Below are 18,996 nucleotides of genomic sequence, written 5' to 3' on the forward strand. Positions count from 1 at the left end.
TCGACTCTTTGCTTATAAGGAAACATTACTTCAAATCACACTTTGCTGGGCAGCATATGCATTGTTGGTTTTAGATAAAAATACCCAATTGACTGCACATTTAGATGTCTAGTTGGCTTCGTTCAAATATTTTGAATGTAGAGTTTAGCTACCAAGCGGGGAATAAAAGTTTACATTCCTTCCCAAAGAATGCTTAGATTTGCTTATGTGCGCCGTAGATGGACAGGGAACATACGTGAACGTACTCTCTGAAGTCAGCACTACAGAGGCGGAGCGTCACTAAAACCAACCTCTTGGTAGGCCATTTCAGGATTCATGTATCAGGAACACTTTGTCATTTCGTTCATGTACTTCTGCACATGAAATTAAATGAAATATCGTTTTCCCCCCCAGCCCACAGCAGTGCAACACAAAGACAAAAACTCATGTCTAAAAACTACAAGAACAAATATATTAAGCTACCAACAAACAAACAAAAAATCAATGTCCGAGAGAACGAAGGTCAGGAGAACTAACGAACTGCATGGGCTAGCAGTTAGCTTAGTCTGCCCCACTTCCGCGTCCTGTCAGACCACCCTTGGCGTTTCCTCCTGGGGTGTAGCTCCAGGCAGGGCCGTAGTCCCTGAGCCCACCGGATGCAGCAGACCAGGCTTCCCCAGCTGATCCAACGCCAGCTCTCCCAGCCAGACACCTTCAATACACCTCCCTGCACTCCACACGATGACACCAAAAACACAGTCAGCACCAGGTGAGGCCGCCGCCAGACCGCCCTCGGTGCCGGTCTGCATGGGCTAGCAGTTATCTTAGCCTGCCTCGCTTAGAGTATTTTAGGTGAAAGCCAGAATGAAGCACAGCCTCATCTATGTGAGACAAAGGCATCTTGGGCATAGTCAGAAGAAAAAAGCAACACAAGAAATTGAAAATACAGTGGTGAGTATGCAGAAACATGCACACGGCCAAGACTGGCGGCCTACTTGAGGTTGGAATTACCTGATCAGCTAAAATATTTGACATTGGATAAGTAGACCAAACCTTTCAACTTAACTCCCATGGTTCACTTAAAGCTGAGGTAGGTAGTTTTTTCATGACGTCATTGGGCAAAAATTCCATAATAACCGTTCAGCATATTGTAATTTAAGTCTTCCTCCTTTAAGTCTTTAATGTCTTCCTCTTTTTCCAAACATGGCAGATGAAGATGTAGGCCGACTTCTTTCTTCCTGGTTGAGTCTGTGATAAGCAGTTTGCATCCATAAGTCAACAGCTGGCTTTGGGTCAAAAGTCTATGTTGTCATCTTAGACAAGTGGATGTGCATCAGGGATGAGAGGCAAGAGTCTGACAGGCGGGATCTGTACTTGCTTTTCATTATACTGAGATGTGAAAATCCCCTCTCACGTGCAGCCCTGCTCAAGGGCAGGGTAAGGGACAACAGAAGGACTTTAGGAATGTTAGAGTAACTATCTGAATTACTTGTCTTCACTGTGTCGACCAAGTCACACAAAGAGGAGGCTGCCAAACGTTTTCCTGCTTGCTTTCAATGCATCAATTTGTGTAAACAAAACAATATCACCATAGCAACCAATCCCTTTTTTTCTTTTACCGTCGCGCAGTTTGTGGTTTTTCCCGTTACATTTTACCAACTTCTGTTTACCGTCTCCCGGATTCCATGTGAATGCAGCAAGCAGCATTCAGCATTACAGTCCATCTCCTTAACCACACCACTGTGAATCAGGCACACCACTAGAGGTCAGTATCACGTCAACTTTGATATTTTATTTGTTGTACATTTTTGATGAACATATACTATATCCATCCATCCATCCATCCATCCATTCATTCATTATCTGAACCGCTTATCCTGCTCTCAGGGTCGCGGGGATGCTGGAGCCTATGCCAGCAGTCATCGTGTGGCAGGCGGGGAGACACCCTGGACAGGCCGCCAGGCCATTTACTATCTTAATTTCACACCATCGTCTTGTTGCGAAGCTTAAGGGTTCAGGCCAACACAATTTATACTTTAAGTGCCATGCCCCCCCCCCCCAGGGAAGAAGTCCATCGAAAAGCATCAGGAGAGTTTGGTTGCTGGAAATCTTAATATCTATATACCGTTTTTATAGTAATGTGCCACCTTGAATTTTCTATTTTCAGTCTAATTTCTCTTCAAAACAATAAGACCTCATTTTTCATAAATTTTTAAAAAAGTAGACAGAAAGCATGCAATATATTTATATACAGACAGCAATACATAGGGCGACGTTTTTTTTTAATCAACCTCATGATAGGAACTTTAACCAGGAAGTTTCCTTGGCGATGTTGTTTCATTTACAGCAATATTCCGGCAGCCACACCAACATGTACCCTGGCTCTGCCAAACGACAGAAGGTATGGGCTTGACTAGTACTTGGATGGGAGACCTCCCAGGAAAACGGAGTTGCTGCCGGAAGTGGTGTTGGTGGGCCAGTAGGGGGCAGTCTTCCCCCGGTCCTATTTAAAACAACAAATATCAAATCCCAATGCCCCAGTGCAGTGACGGGGACACTGTGTTGTAGGAGATGCTGTCCTTTGGATAAGACGTTAGACTGAGGTCCTGACTCACTGTGGTCATTAAAGATCCCATGGCACTTATCACAAAGAGTAGGTGGCTCCACTGTGTCCTGGCAAAATTCCCAACCTGGCTCTCTCCATCTGGCCACCTAATCATCCTCCATGTAATTGGCTCAGTGATTCCTCCCTCTCCACCTCAAGCTGATGTGGGGTGAGCGTTCTGGTGCAAAATGGCTGCCACGCATCACCCAGGTGGGTGCCCAGACAGCCTCCGGATATGGGCCATTTCAGGCAATGATGTGACACTGATGGCCTTCTTCTGGCCCTGAAAAAATAGATGTGAGCCTGAAATGGCACATATGTATAATAACAAATATGGCCCAAATATGCCAAATCAAATGTGGGCTTTTTTTTGGCAAAGATGCGGTGTTCTCAGCAACATGTAATCTGGATGTGACCCTGAAGTGGCCCGTGTGGTAAATGGTGAATATGGCCCAAATATCACAAAACAAATATTGGCCACCTTTGGCAAATATGTGGCACATATTGGGTTGCGGGGATGCTGGATCCTATCCCAGCAGTCATGGGCGGTAGGCGAGGAGACACCCTGGACAGGCCTCCAGGCCATCACAGGGCGGACACACACTTTCACACCTAGGGACAATTTAGTACGGCCGATTCACCTGACCTACATGTATTTGGACTGTGGGAGGAAACCGGAGCACCAGGAGGAAACCCACGCAGACATGGGGAGGACATGCAAACTCCACATAGAGGACGACCCGGGACGACCTCCAAGGTTGGACTACCCCGGGGCTTGAACTCAGGACCTTCTATCAATGCATAAATGTTCTGATTTGGTAAGTGATTAGATGGAAATGCTATGGGTATCTGTTTATAAGAGCATTTATTCAAGCTGTGGTTAAAATGTAGTTAGTTTCTCTAGGAATGAATTACTGCAATCATGTATAATGATGTTTTTCCCCCTTTTTTTCCCTCATTCAGCAATGTTGTTAATAGCTGCTGCTAATATGATGGTGTTTGAATGATCTGTAATTCAACAATGACAGAATGACTTCCATGTCAAACTTAATTCTCTGCGATATTCTTACACCTTTGCCCTACAATGGCCATTGAGAATGTTATAATGGCGAGAGTAATGTATTACTGGATGAAAAGCCACTTGGAAATGACTTGTTATCAGTGACGCCTGGTGCTGATATTGGGTGGGTGGGCTAACAAATGCATTATATCCATCAGTGGATCACGCTGCAGCAACCAGTAGCATCACATTCGAGATACCAAGTTACCGCAACGACACTATTTACCTTGCCATAGAAAGTGCTCTACAACAACACCATAGAGAAGTACCCACAAGAATGGCCTGATGCCACACACACACACACACACACACACACACACACACACACACACTTCCTAAATTTGTCGGATAAATGTTACAAATCCACAATTCTTTGTTGAGTCCAAGCTGTGTCTCCTCCAAAAACCAAGCACGGGAAACAGAAAAGTGAATTCTTAGCTCAGCTACGCGTGCTGTTAGCCTGTCCTTTAGTTAAAACCAAGTAAGTAAGACAAACTTACCGTCCATTATCCAACCCGCTTATCCTGCTCAGGGCTGGAGCCTATCCCAGGAGTCATTGGGGGGCAGGCGGGGGGACACCCTGGACAGGCCGCGAGTCCATCACAGGAACAACACACGCACACACACATTCACTCCTAGGGACATTTTTTTAGTACAGCTGATTCACCGGACCTGCAATGTCTTTGGACTGTGGGAGGAAACTGGAGCACTAAATTGTCCCTAGTGAATGTGTGTGTGTGTGTGTGTGTGTGTGTGTGTGTGTGTGTGTGTGTGTGTGTGCGTGTGTGTGTGTGTGTGTGTGTGGGGGTCCTGTGATGGCCTGGCGGTCTGCCCAGGGCCATGACTGTTAGGATAGGCACCAATATCCCTGTGACCCTGAGAGCAGGACAAGTGGATTAGATAATGGATGTATTTCCCCCCCTTCTCTGCAACTGTATTCGGCCAATTACCCCACTCTTCCGAGCCGTCCCGGTCGCTGATCCAACCCCTCTGCCGACCTGGGGAGGGCTGCAGACTACCACATGCTTCATCTGATACATGTGGAGTCAGTCGCCAGCGGCTTATTTTCACCTGACAGTGAAGAATTTCACCAGGGGGATATAGCGTGTGGGAGGATCCCGCTATTCCCCCCAGTCCCACAGGTGCCTCGACCGACCAGAGGAGGCGCTAGTGCAGTGACCAGGATACATACCCACATCCGGCTCCCCACCCACAGACACTGCCAATTGTGTCTGTAGGGACACCCAACCAAGCCAGAGGCAACACGGGGACTCGAACCAGTGATCCCTGTGTTGGTAGGCAATGGAATAGACCACTACGCTACCTGGATGCCTGTTCTAAGGTTTTTGTTTTTTTTAACAAGAACTTTCTAGGGCTTAGCCCTAATAGCCCATTTACACCAGCTGTCCCTGCTTATAAACATGAGTTATTTATCATTTCAGGTTATTACATCTGGACTGTTGTTGACATGGGTAGTTAGCTACCACAGGTTTAGGGGCATGGCAGCCTGAGTTTAACCGAGTAAGACTTTGGGTATTAGGCTTCGCTTTCTTCAAGACATCTTTTCAATAAATGACATTCTCATAGTTACTGGAACTATGTACTATTGACAGCCTACACTAGCAAGGTTAATAAGATATTTCCAGGATTCAAGGCAACTCTTTAAAGGCGACTCTTTAAATTTAATTGTTTCAACACAAATTGCTCAAGTTCATATATGAATGGTCAGCAAGTAAGTCTGCACATAAGACATTTGACTATGTGATTTTCAAGAGGGGAAAAACAATGCAAAACAACATGCTGAAAATAGAGAGACAGATTATCTGCGGAAGACTACATCAGAATAAGGGCTTCTGCTCATTGTGGGATATAAAGTAAGCAACACATTGAGTATATGTACCATATGTACATCGTTACGTCATGCCAGTAAAGCCATTTGAATTTGACTATTGCACTTTAAATAATCATATTGCACTGGTGAGAGAACATATTCAAATGTAGACAAAACTGAATGTAGACCTCATTGGGGGGTTTGAAAAAATACAGCATGCAATTAATTACACATAGCATGTAGTGTTGGGTATAAAAAAGCAGTAGGAACTAGAACAGATTAAACCTATACGGTCTGTAGCTGGGTTAATATTTATGGATTATTAAAGATACCAGCTGCTGGAGAACATCAGCAGACCGTTAATGACCAGTAACGTGGAGTTTCTGTCTGCATGTGCAAAGACGCCATGAGAGGGGTGTGTGTGTGTGTGTGTGTGTGTGTGTGTGTGTGTGTGTGTGTGGGTGTGATGGGACGCAGTTCAGCTGAGAGAGTATTATACTAATAATAACCTAGAATAAACTTGGGCAAATCACGTTTTATTGCTTTCTTCTTTTTTTTTGGACCCCCCCCCCCTTTTCTCCCCGGTTGTATCTGGCCAATCATCCCACTCTACTCTAATATCGTCACCTTCTTAGAATAATTTTGTTTCAGTTTCAGTTTATTCTGTTTTTTGAAAAACTTGAAAATATGACTTAGGCCATTATTCTAAGAAGGTGACGATATGTAACCATATTAGTGCATTTATAATGATGTTATGTGGACTTCAACTTCAATAGGCATATATGAACGTTTATGTGATGGATATGGGCGGTATTCACAAAAATGGGACCCCATGTCAGGGATCCTCAGCCCTGCTGAATTGTCCTTGCTAAAACCGAAGTTGTAGTGGTGTTGTTCAGTAGCTGACCCTGCTTGACCTCCCCGGAGGCAGCCAAACCAAAGCGGATTCTCAACACAGGGATCAATAAAGCGTCACGCTGTTAAATTGTCTTATTTACTCTGCGAACTGAACACGACTTTCAGGAACTCAAACACCAAAACAAAGCATCACAGCAAACTGTAAACCACGGTTAAATAAAATAAAAATCAATTTCTGAGAGATCGATTACACTCCCAAGGCAGGGTCCAAGAAGAGTGCTGAAATACTATGGGTGTAATAAACCTTTAATGTCTACATAAGCAGGAGAAGTGCAGGCCCATGCTGATCTGGGCTTATCACAGATGCCCATTAGATGCATAGTGCTTTGTCCACAGTTATACTGCAAAGCCAAAAGGCTGCAACGGAGTCTGGCTTCAGAGTCCACAGCCTGGCACAAAGGCAGTCTCTTTCTTTGCCTCTATCAGCGTGGTGCTTTATCAAACGCCCTTTCTTTCTTTTCTATCTTTTTGTTGTTGTTTGTTGCTGGAATGGGGAACGCCGAGACATAAACATCCGGGATTGTCACATCATCACTGGTAAGTGACACCAGCGACTCGGCGACGCTTCGTTTCGCCTCCATTATTCGTAGCGTGCAGCAGCACACATCAAACAGTGTTTTGCAGCTTTTTGTGGGTGTGAGTCCGTCAGTATCTCTCCCAGCTGTTGGCTCTCACCCCCAACACTGTCGTTGAAAGGACAGTGGGCAGTGTTTGAAAAAGAGTTTGGATGAAATAACACTTTCTGGGTAAGAGAAGCACAGATCTTCAAAAGAAATACAGATCTTACCAGAAAAAAAAAATAGATACGGTGGAGATCATTTGTGTGACATGCACAGTAATAGAGGCTCATGCACAGTTGTGAATTTATCTTCCTCCTCTGTTTGGTGTGGCCATTAAACACAGCCAGCAAGATTAATATATAGTTAGATGTGTAAAATAATAGAATAAGCGTGTGTGTGTGTGTGTGTGTGTGTGTGTGTGTAAGCATGTGGAAGGCTGACACACTCCAAACACATTGTCTGCAGCGGCGGTAAAGGCGAGCAAAGGAAAGGGAGCGATAAGGGGCCTGGGGTGGGGGTGGTGAGTTGGGGGGGTGGGGGTGGGGGTAAGGTCACACCCCTGGCCTAAAAAGGCAAAGTAGAATGCCAGCGGCAGTGAGCGACTCTAAGAATAACCCGGGGGCCTGTGGCTTAGCCCAGACATAAGCCGGCGTGCCAGTGATCGAGCCTAATTAGACGGGGGTTCGTTTCTGTTGACTTTACTTCACTGCAATTACTTCCAAGTTCCCTCGTGGGCATGTGGAAAATTGCTGTTCAGGTTGTGCCGCGTTATCTCGCGCAACTTTATGGACAGTGGTTCCACACCACCTCCCCCCTTTGCTTCCACCTCTCTCTCCCGCTCATCCTCCCTCCCTGCCCCCCCCCCCTCTGTTCTCCTGTAGCTGATCTAATCAGGGCCAGGGGGAGCAACTTTTAATACTGCTCCGCTCCGCCACCCCACCCCGAGCCAGGCAAAGGGCAAAGACGCTGCCCCGGGACCGAGTCTTTCCACCTCCTCAACTTGGTCTCCTGTTTGTCTTTGCATCCCCACATACTGGAACTTACTCGACTACTTTGCAGAGCACCAGGAGGACACACCCAAACCCCTCCATCGGCCAAGATTTGGACTTGGGAGAGGATCATTTGAAACCGGAAGCCGAAGAAGGTCTCAAGAAATGGAAAGACAAGCATAGTGTGTTTTTGGTGGCAGCCAAAAGGTTTTGTTTTTTCCTCGCCGGTGGCTCTGTTGGCTTTTTAATCCAGATCCTGGCATCTGCTTGATGTTGTTCGGTTGGGACTGAACATTTTGAGTCCTCTTGCAGAGTTGTGCAAAAGCTACTGAGCGCATTCATTTTCATGGCGGCCTCATCCGCGTGAAGGATTAAACTTTGGCACAGATCTATGTTTCTTAAACCATGACTGAGGCAGTTGAAGGTACAGTATCAACATGCTCAGCCAAGTCTGTACAATTTTACTGTCACATCACAACAGAGATCTCTCTCTCTCTTTTTTTTTTAAGATATGTGTCAGCTGGCCCCTTTTAACATGATGTTTTATTCACACAAATGCTCCAAAGTGTGACGCAGGGACTTTCAAAGGTTGGGCAGCTCGGCCTTGTGTGTAGAAGACTTTCACGATTGGAGGTGTCTAAAAATAAGGCGCTATCATATATCGGCTGCGTGCTATGCAGTCTTGAGACCCCTGTGAAGCCACCAGTCAGTCCATATCAACACAGCTGTAGCGCCACAATGCACAGTCCCATTAACCGGTGTTGTGATCATGAATCATTGGTATACAGTTTTCACTTTCACTTCTGGCCATGAATAATGGGGGAAAAAAACCCTAAAACAGACATGCTCCAGAAAGATCCGAGTTGCTTTTTTGGGGGGGGAGGGTTTGCTTTGTAGATGCATTGAGGCAGGGCAGACAGCAGAAATATACTCCTGCATTGTCTAATAAGGGGGCATTCATGAAAAGAGAGGTTATTACAAGCGTGATGAATGTCTTGAATGAACTCATCGGTCAGTCAGCACCTCTGGCTTGCTCTCTCTCCAAAGGCAGGTGGCTTTTACCCCATCGGGAAGAATCATTAATATTTCTGAGTGTTGGCAGAACTGTGACTGTGAAAAAGAGCCATCCTGGGGGGGGGGGGGGGGGAATTATCGACGTCTCAGTCAGGGAGCATTTTTACACTCTGTTGAGAACTATTTTCATCGTTGCAAGCGTTTCCATTATTTTGTCTGATTCCGGTTCATTTTTGATTTTCCGACTTGTTTTCCTGCACAAGCAGAAAAACAACACATTGTATTAAGGTGTGGAGTTGTACAGCATCTAATGTCTTTACTCGGCATTTTAAATGAAAGTGTGTGATTTACTCAGCCATCCCACATGCAGTAGCCCATACATCCCCAGCCTTCTGCACAAGTCTGCTGTCAATGCAGAGACAGACACACATGCTAGTTGCCGGCGGGACTAAACTTGTTCCTCTTACTTTGGTGTTGCCCACACAAATGCAGGTTTTAATCATAAAAACATTTAATCATGCAATCAGTTTGTATAGACTCAATGAGTCTATACAAGCCGATTGCACTGACACTGCTTTGGATCATTTGCCCTGCCGTTTTGCATCCAGCCGGGCCATAGACGGCAATGTCTCTGCTGCACGTAGTTCGGATATATCGACTCATTAAGGGAAGACTTCATTCTGTCCTCTCCTCATGATCTCTCTGACATGACTTGTTAAAGATACTGACCGATAATAGTGACAGAAATGTCATCAGCAGTCTTGAGGCCAACCGTCTGAAAAGGAGGAATGGGCTCATTCATCCATGAACCCATTATTATCTAAATTATGAGACAAGGTAGATTATGAGACAAAAGATTGAGCGGTAGATTATGAGACAAGGTGGATTATGAGACAAGGGGCCCCTGGGCAGGGACACATAAAGCCCCCCCCCCCCCGCCCGCAGGGCAGGTACACTGACTTGCAGCCAACAGCAAAATAACTAATTTTACCTGTACCTCAACAGGATTTACAGAGCACATGCACACAGTTAACCCCAACAGCATATTAAATAGGCTAGTCCTTCAGTTTTTCAGTAGGACTTTTGGGGCTGTGTTATTGACATGAATGACAAAGCCCTTTGATTATGCAACAAGAAATGCGAAGTGAATAACAGCGACTTTACGTAGACGCTCTAGCTTAGGGGCCACCTGAGCCCTTGGGCCCCTGGGCCTGGGCCCGGTAGGCCCATTAGGTAACCCACCCATGCATAAATGGCACTTCAACTTGAAGAGAGATAGACAGATGGATCCATCCAAGTCCAACTGAATTACGGATTGATGCCTAGGAGGACTTCACTGTTGGATGGGAAAGTGCAGTTGACCCCCTGCGCTGTACGTGTGATCTCCATTACGTTTGCTTTCTGTTTTGGCTTACTAGAAGGTTCTGGCTTTCCTGGATTAAACCCACATTTAGGTGCAATAAGATATTTGGGCACATTTCACAATAAAACTGCCCATTTTAGCTAGACTAAAGCCTCCAGGCTTCAGCAGTCTAAAGGGTAGGTTAGCAAAAAGGTGTGTGGACACAAGGTTCAAATTCAAATCCTCAGATCTGTTGGGAGCAGGGCAGGAACTATGGCAGTGCTAAGCATCCCTCAATGAGCTTTGAGCCTCTTTAAAGAAGAAAAAAAAAAGTACCATAAGGGAGGTGTTTTGAATTTGAATTGAGGAATATATTGCAGTTAGAAATGACTTGGCCTGGCGGCCTGTCCAGGGTGTCTCCCTGCCTGCCGCCCAATGACTGCTGGGATAGGCTCCAGCATCCCGCGACCCTGAGAGCAGGATAAGCGGTTTGGATAATGGATGGATAGAAACGACTTGGTGTAATTTACACACTGGTCGGGAGGGCCTGAGCAGAGGACGCACACGAGTAACTCTCCATCAATTATTATCATCAAGGTCTTCCTCCTTAACAAGCTAATTAACCCCATTAGCATTAGTAACTGTCCAGTGTTAAACAACACACAGACTTGTATAACGAGCAGCCCCCAGGTCTCTCAGGAAGTCAGTGTGACTCTATCAGCGCTTTGAGGGTGTTGCTGGAAACGATTAAACATGTTCACACCTTTTCTGGATAAAACAAGTGTTTGCAAAAACAAGAGAGTTTGTCTGACAAGATGAGCCTCAGACCTGTAAACCTAAATATCTCCATTCATTATCTTCTGGCAAGGTTTGGAAGCAGTGGCGGCTGGTGGTAACATTTTTTTTTTGGGGCGGGGGCGCAATTCACCTTGGCGCAGCACACCTGACAGCTCCTTTAATGTCCACACAGTCACAGAGTTATTAAGAAGGACAATGTAGCCAAAAGATTTTATCAGGGTTTGTAGACAGTGGATGATTGACAGTCACGGTGGGTGTGAACATGACTGACAGCCACGACAATTGTCCAATCACATTAGATCAAAAAACATCAAAGCAATACCAATTCGCTGCCAATAAAAGTGGGAGTGTCTGGGGCGCACAGAACTGCACCCCATGGAAAATCTGAAGAAACCAATCAGACAGCAGCCTCAGGTCACCTGCTCGCCAAAAGTTTGAGGGCTTGCATAAGGTATTGTTTGGCCGGAGCCCCTCACCCAAGAAGTATATGTATTCAGACAGAAATCAACCAAACGCCATTTGGAACCAATATTTAATGGCTGCCGACAGACTGAAAAACACTTTTATTTCATAATTACTTGCGTTATACAACTAAATTATATTTAACATGTTTTAAGTAGATTTTCATCTCTTGACGTTTGAAGGGGGCAGCGCCCCAGCACCCTGTACTGGCCAGCCGCCACTGTTTGGAAGTAAAACTCATGCCTCGTAAGGTTGAACATATCCATAAGAGAATGATGCAGTCCCCCCCCCCCCCCCCCAAAAAAAACTTTTATTTGCCCTGAATGAACTGAATACACAGCCGCTATTTTTGGGAGACCTACAAACGCTGACTTACTGACTCCTGTAGACCGTCCTTTGTCACGGAGGTCTTTTTATGTTGCTGACTGGTGAGCTCCACTGGAGCAGCTGGGGCTGAATGAAACTGATACGAAGCTGGTTTGTGTGTGTTTCATATGTGTTTTCCTCGTGTCGGCTCAGTCCGTTCAAATCTCAAAATTGAGTTGGTCAAAGATTTTCAGGTGACTGGTTATGTATAAAACTCAGAAACGAAGTGGAGCCATTTTTTTGCTGAAATGAAGAGAAGAAACAGTCAGTGGACAATATAATCTCCACGTGCAACCAACAGCTCATTAGCTAGTGTGTGTGTGTGTGTGTGTGTGTGTGTGTGTGTGTGTGTGTGTGTGTGTGTGTGTGTGTGTGTGCGCTTTCACAAGTGTGTTGCTAAGCTGTCTGAGTCAGCTGTAACAGAGTAACTCTGGTTTCTGCCAATGGAGAGCTGGCTGAAGAGACACAACAGGTGGGCCTTGTCCCCGTCTCTGTCACAGCCCAGCTCCTAAGCACTGGTCTAGCGGCATGCACATTGGTGCACCCAGCCTATGCTCTTGCAGTTTCGCGCTTGCAGCTGTACCGCAACAGGTTTTGCATTATGTCAGTCAAGATATATATTTTTTGGGCGTCCGGGTAAAGTAGCGGTCTACTCCATTGGCTACAAACACGGGGCTCCCGGTTTGAATCCTCGTGTTGCCTCTGGCTTGGTCGGGCGTCCCTACAGACACAATTGGCTGTATCTGCAGGTGGGAAGCTGGATGTGGGTATGTGTCCTGGTCGCTGCACTAGCACCTCCTCTGGTTGGTTGGGGCACCTGTTTGGGGGGGGGGGGACTGGAGGAAATAGTTTGATCCTCCCACGCGCTACGTCCCCCTGGCGAAACTCCTCACTGTCAGGTGGAAAGAAGCAGTTGGAGACTCCACATGTATCGGAGGAGGCATGTGGTAGTCTGCAGCCCTCCCCAGATCGGCAGAGGGGGTGGAGCAGCGACCAGGAAGACTTGGAAGAGTGGGGTAATTGGCGAGATACAATTGGGGAGAAAAAGGGGGGATATAAAAAAAAATATATATGTTTTTTTTTCCTCACCATTTCCTAATTTTCCATTGTTTCATCCATTAAGCCGCCATAACATGACTTTCCTCTCGGGGCTGAAGAGTTAACTGGACACATCAGTCTCCATCCTACAATTTTCATAAACCATGTTAAAAATAAACATGATTATTTCACTGTCAGCACCAGGAAGCACGTCACTTAACAAACTTAACCTTCCCCTGACTCTAAATCGCAGATGCAAAATATGTACTGCAGGGGCATGTCTGAATGTGTTTCCTTTGATTAGATTTCACTGTGCTTCATTCAAAGACCACATCCCTCTCCGCTCTCCATCTCCTCCCTTGCTTCTCAGTGCGCTCGTCCACCACCACCACCATGGTCATCGACAGTAAGAGCGGGGATGCCGGGTCACCGCCAGCGCGGTTATCCAGGAAAACCTTTACAGACGACATCTACTCTACTTTCAGCTCCCCGCTAGCCTGGATCCTGGTGCTGGCCCTTGTCATCACCTGGTCTTGTGTTTTCGTCATCATGTTTGATCTCATGGACTACAGGACCCTGTCAGGTGAGGAGAGGTCCTTTACATCTTTCTCATTTCAAAGTACATCCAGGACCACAGGCTCTGTATCTTCACCAAAATCAATAAAAGTTAAGGTGGAAGTAGAACATTTACTCTTCCCATCGCTGCTATGTCTGTGATTGGTTGGAAGGAAAACCCGCATACCCATGGTGCTCAATGGTACCTATCTTTTCTATACATCAAATAAAACTGTTGGCACACCATAAAAACTACAAGTAAAGACATTTGACAAAGAAGCAGTCTACTGCGGTTCAACAGTAAAAAAAAAGAAGAAAAGTATTGAATAGCTGCTATTATTGCAGTTGGTTGTTGTTATCAGGTGTTGGCTTGCTGCAAAGCAAACCCATTCTCATCCCACAACATTATGTACTGACACTGTTGACAAAGCATCGGAAATATAACGCACAACGTACCCTTATGTGGTCTGTATGGGTTAACCACTACCTAACCTTAACCCAGCTACCTAAACCTAACAACTAACTCACCTGTATGTCGTTAATATTCATAAACCAGGGCAGAGGTTTCACAGTGGTGTCTATGGAGCACCCTGCCACGTCTCTATGCAGACACCGAAGGGTACCTTCCTTGCGTGTCATCTAGTGACGCTTTGTCAATAGCGGCACTAGACGATGCCATGGGATGAATGAAGAGTGAGTTGGCAAGCTTTAAGAAAGTGAAAAGGTGGGCGTCCAGATGGCGTGGCGGTCTATTTCGTTGCCTACCAACACAGGGATCGCCGGTTCGAATCCCCACGTTACCTCCGGCTTAGTCGGGGGTCCCTAAAGACACAATTGGCCCATGTTTGTGGGTGGGAAGCCGGATGTGGGTATGTGTCCTGGTCGTTTTGCACTTGCACCTACTCTGGTTGGTCAGCGCGCCTGTGCAGGGGGGAGGGGAACTGGGGGGAATAGTGTGATCCTCTCACACGCTATGTCCCCCTGGTGAAACTCCTCACTGTCAGGTGAAAAGAAGCGGCTGGTGACTCCACATGTATTGGAGGAGACATGTGGTAGTCTGCAGCCCTCCCCGGATCGGCAGAGGGGGTGGAGCAGTGACCGGGACGGCTCGGAAGAGTGGAGTAATTGGCCGGATACAATTGGGGAGAAAAGGGGCGACCCCCCCCCCCAAAAAAGTGAAAAGGTTCCCTGTTATTAAAGCTAGTTAGATTAATGGTTGTAGAAAAAGTTTTGGGCAGTAATTTATCACTAGATATACTTCCTGAGTACAAAACCTTTCTCAAGTCAAGTTACATAATCATACCACATTTTAATGACCCCCATGTGTCTAATGGTAAAGTTACCGCCTTTATGCCCATGCTTGAGCCTAATTTTTACTGAAGCTATCCACCATACAGCTTTCACATTACTGTCGGAGCCACAACAGCTACATAGCATATGGACGCTCCCTAACTGGGAAGTCCTCTCTGTGCCATACAAGTCACTAGTCCACCGGCCACTGACGTAACCTGGTGACCCTGTTCAGAAACTACTCCGAACTGCTGATAACTCTGTAAGAGCCATCACATCTATACCTTAAGATCAGCGTGAGCTGGTGTAATAAATGCATCTAGCGACACGGACATCAGTCGATGGAGACTGTAGCTATGGCGTGTAATATTTTTTTCTCGGCGTTGGTTTGTCTTTTCATGTTAAACTTTAGTTATTGTTGTAGCTGTAACGCAATGGAAGATAATAACATCTGGACAAAGGTGGAAACGCCTCGGGATTCCGCTTTCCACAAATGAATCTCACGCAATCGCCATTTGACAAGTCGTCCGCGGCGTTGCATTTGTGTTGGATGAAGATATAGGTATAATCATTTCATAATTGGTACTTTTCCATCTTGTAGGCCACCAGCATCCTTTTATTCAAGTGCTGCTCATAAAGAAAAGGCCACTGTAGGTGTGGTGTGCCTCACTCCTCGAAACATCCACACTGACGCCACTTACCGACGACGTGATTGATAGCCACGGAGGCATAATGACAAGAATCATGTGTCCCTGTATTGGCCCGGTGTTGTGTCTTGGTTTTTTAAAAAAAGCATCTGGTGGATGGCTGACTATGGCACGACGGATAGGGCATGTGGGATGGAAGCATAGCTGGAAACACACAAGATAATTGCCATCAAGAAAAGTAGGCCAGCTGTTTAACTGATGTGCTATGGGTAGGAAAACAAGACATGAACATGTGGCAAACATCTATATATCCTTAAAATAGCATCTAAGCTATTCTATTAAGTACACACGCCTCAGTTAGGAGACTCACAGGTGAGTACACAGTTACCATGTTCCCTTATATACAGTAACACACTTTATAGTATCTGTAACCAGCTATTTAACATTACCCAACTGTTAGTGTTCGAAGTTGAGTTTAGAGATGACTATAAATAAATTTTTGGCCCTGTGATGGCATGGCGGCCTGTCCAGGGTGTCTCCTCGCCTGCCGCGCAATGACTGCTGGGATAGGCTCCAGCATCCCCGTGACCCTGAGGGCAGGATAAGCGGTTTGGATAATGGATGGATGGATGGATAAATAAATGTTATGCTGAGGGATGATCTTTCTTTTCACCAGTGGTAGTATTTCAGTGTTATCACGTCAATGTGCCCTATGAAGCAAACGGGCCCTGCCAAGACTCATCTTTCAGATGCAAATATTACTGCTTCAGATTCAGACGTGCGCCAGTACTCGTGGTTTCTCTGTGACTCACAGGCTGATTCACCACAACTGCATAATTCACAGAGAGCAATAATATCTGTTTGAAACTATTGCCAACTATGGATTCCTGTGGGTTTTTTTTTTACTTCTCTCTGCCCTACATCTCCCCTTCTTCATTCTCCTCTTCCTCCGAGATGACCTCTACACTCTTTCATGCCTCCTTATTCTCTCCACTACAGCCTATCTTAAAGAGAAATATCTCAGATTTCTGACAATTTTTATTTTCTTGTATTTTTCAAATATGCCTCCCTTTTTTTCTTCTCCCAAAAAGAAGGCTGTTTTTTTCCTCCTCTTCTAACCTCTCTCTGCCTTGCTGTGACATTACCCTGTGTTTCTGATCCTTACAGGGATGCGCCCACGGCCTCTCTTCCTGTCTTTCTCTCTTCTATTCCTTTGGGCCACTTACTCTCTCCCATCCTAGTGCTGGGCCCTCTCTCCTCCTGTTTTTAATGTGCTCACCGTTTGTCTCTCTCATCCCACCAGGTGCCCCCCCACCTCCTGCCGTCAGGAAAGCTTTAAAGGAAACAGGGCGTAGAGGCAAGGCCCCCCCCCCCATCCCACTCGGCTTCTAACCTCTCGCTACGGCTACGTAGGCCTGCGCAGGCAAACAAGCTAACAATGGCCGCTGATATCAGCTATCAGTGTTAGCTATGCAAGACGACTGAATTTTTTTTTTTGTGGAGTTGCAGATATTTTCTTGCTTACCAATATTTATATTATGAGTGACAAAGGATTTCTTTCATGTACAAGAATAAACTGTAAGGGGCGGTCAGGATAAGTATACTGTACGATGTGCTTCAGGGCATTAGCATTTCTGCTCTTATCTCTCTGCATATGCCTGCACATTCATATTTTAATCTGGGTTCAAGTGTTGGCAAAAGACAGTCTTTAAATATCCGAGAACCCGTTGAAATATGTTTTGAGTGTTTGAGCGAGTCAAGACACACTTGAATGAATTCGCGGCGAGCTTGATTGGCGGGTATCTTGTCTGCAGAACACTCAAGCCCTCCTCCAGTTTCTGCCTTTCTGTCTTTGTAAAACGCACTTAGCTGTTGTATTTCTGCAAGGCCTGCTTGGTTTCGCCTCAGATCTGGATGCATTTTGGGCACACAATGTCGCAGGTTATGTAAAACCCGCAGGCATGGAGCGCAACGTCGGTGGGTGTTGAGATTAATGAATCAAATGAACCTACCAAAAAAAAAAAAAGCAATTTGGATAGCCTGACCAGTGCGCTGAACACAGACAAATGCTGAAGGGGAATTTGATGACGGATGCAACAGAAAAATAAAGTGCTGTTTTCTTCCACTATTACACATTTGTTTCCAGACTTCATGTTCCTGAGCCCCATCTCTTGGTTTCACATCCACCCGGGTGCCTTTTTAGCTTAACCAACCTTGAGCCATGATTCAAAGCCCATTTGAATGGTATTTAAAGAAGTGGAATTTTAAATGTGTAATAGGTTTTATGCGCTGTAACGCGATATGCAGAATGCGATGTACAGGGGTTAGACTGGAGTGGTGGAGGTGGTGAGCTATTCATTTGCCCCCCCCCCTTCCAGTTTAACCTCCTCATTATCTAGTAAGTGCTGCATTTCTTATCATTTCCGGGACACAGACAGCCAATGAATATTTTCAAAAATGAACATGAAAATTATAAAACAAGTTATTCCTCTTGAAATTGGACTCAATCATGACTTGGACTGACCTGTGTTTGGGAAAAAAACCCCTCAAATGAATGTTGAATGAAAATCAATGAATTAACCAATGAATAAACAAGTGTGTGTATGTGTGTTTGCGGGTACACGGGTGTGTGTTTGTGTGCGAGTGTGTATGTGGGCTGAGGATATGAGTGTAAACCTTTACAGCTCTATGCATTCACTTGCCCCTGCAGGAGGCCTTTACAAGATTAGCTCGGACCCCATGAAGGTTGTGAATGAGGCAATGGATGAGTCGTCAAACTTGGTCAGCATGATGCTAAACTTTGCTGCCAGCCTCATCGCCCCTGAAGAAGATGAAGGTGCACGCACAAAGACACGCACACGAAAAAAATACTGTTTAATGTTTGATGAATAACACTAATGATTTTTCTGAACAACTCCCTGATGAACATTTGTCATCTCATGCTTTGCCAATGGGCACAACAAGTAAAACACTGAAACACAAGTGAATGTTAACTGATTAATTTTGATTATGTTACCAAATGAGCTTAATGTCTTCCATACCCCTCCTTGTTCTCTAGGAAACTTGTATGCGGTGAGGAAAAAAGGTTCGTATCGGCACGTTTCTTCTCCTGTTCCAATGTTTAAAGGACTAATAAAAGACCTGCAACTGAATCACAAAATAATTCCATGAACATGTGCCTGAGGTTCTTCCTTGACCGATACCTCTCCAACCCCTTTGTTAATGAAACATCTGTTGGTGTGGTAGCTACTTTATCCCTATTCTTAATTTACGAGTCTAGAGTAACAAATTCCCTTTCCATTATCTAGGAGAATTTCTACCATCTCGAAGTAAAGGTATGTTTGCTTTTTTTGGGGGGGGGGGTTGGCATGATAATCCTATTTATTAATCCGTGATGCAAGCATGCACGGGGTCACACAGAAAGCCTCGCCTGGAAACAAGTGATTGCTGTGATTTGGGTGATCAGAGTGTGACATGAAGATCATTACAGTAACATGCAAACAATGAATGCATGTTGCGAATTTTATTGTTACACCAGCATC

General features: G+C 45.5%; 1 protein-coding gene across 1 annotated transcript; it reads left to right on the forward strand.

Annotated features, from left to right (window-relative positions):
• Window positions 1–8,347: 8,347 nt before the first annotated feature.
• On the forward strand, window positions 8,348–18,625 carry LOC130124854 (triadin-like). The gene is made up of 5 exons (XM_056294201.1): window positions 8,348–8,366; window positions 13,333–13,545; window positions 16,758–16,811; window positions 18,165–18,290; window positions 18,513–18,625. The coding sequence occupies exons 1-5, from the start codon at window positions 8,348–8,350 to the stop codon at window positions 18,623–18,625; spliced, it is 525 nt and encodes a 174-aa protein (XP_056150176.1).
• The last annotated feature ends 371 nt before the right edge of the window (window positions 18,626–18,996 follow it).

This window comes from Lampris incognitus, chromosome 15 (assembly GCF_029633865.1).
Source record: "Lampris incognitus isolate fLamInc1 chromosome 15, fLamInc1.hap2, whole genome shotgun sequence".
NCBI classification, from domain to species: Eukaryota; Metazoa; Chordata; class Actinopteri; order Lampriformes; family Lampridae; genus Lampris; species Lampris incognitus.

Bases quoted from the DNA above. Each gene is read 5' to 3' on its own strand.
- LOC130124854 (XM_056294201.1), top strand. The intron at 16,812-18,164 runs GCAAGGCCCCCC...TTGCCCCTGCAG, and splicing joins AAAGGAAACAGGGCGTAGAG to GAGGCCTTTACAAGATTAGC. The intron at 18,291-18,512 runs GTGCACGCACAA...CTTGTTCTCTAG, and splicing joins CGCCCCTGAAGAAGATGAAG to GAAACTTGTATGCGGTGAGG.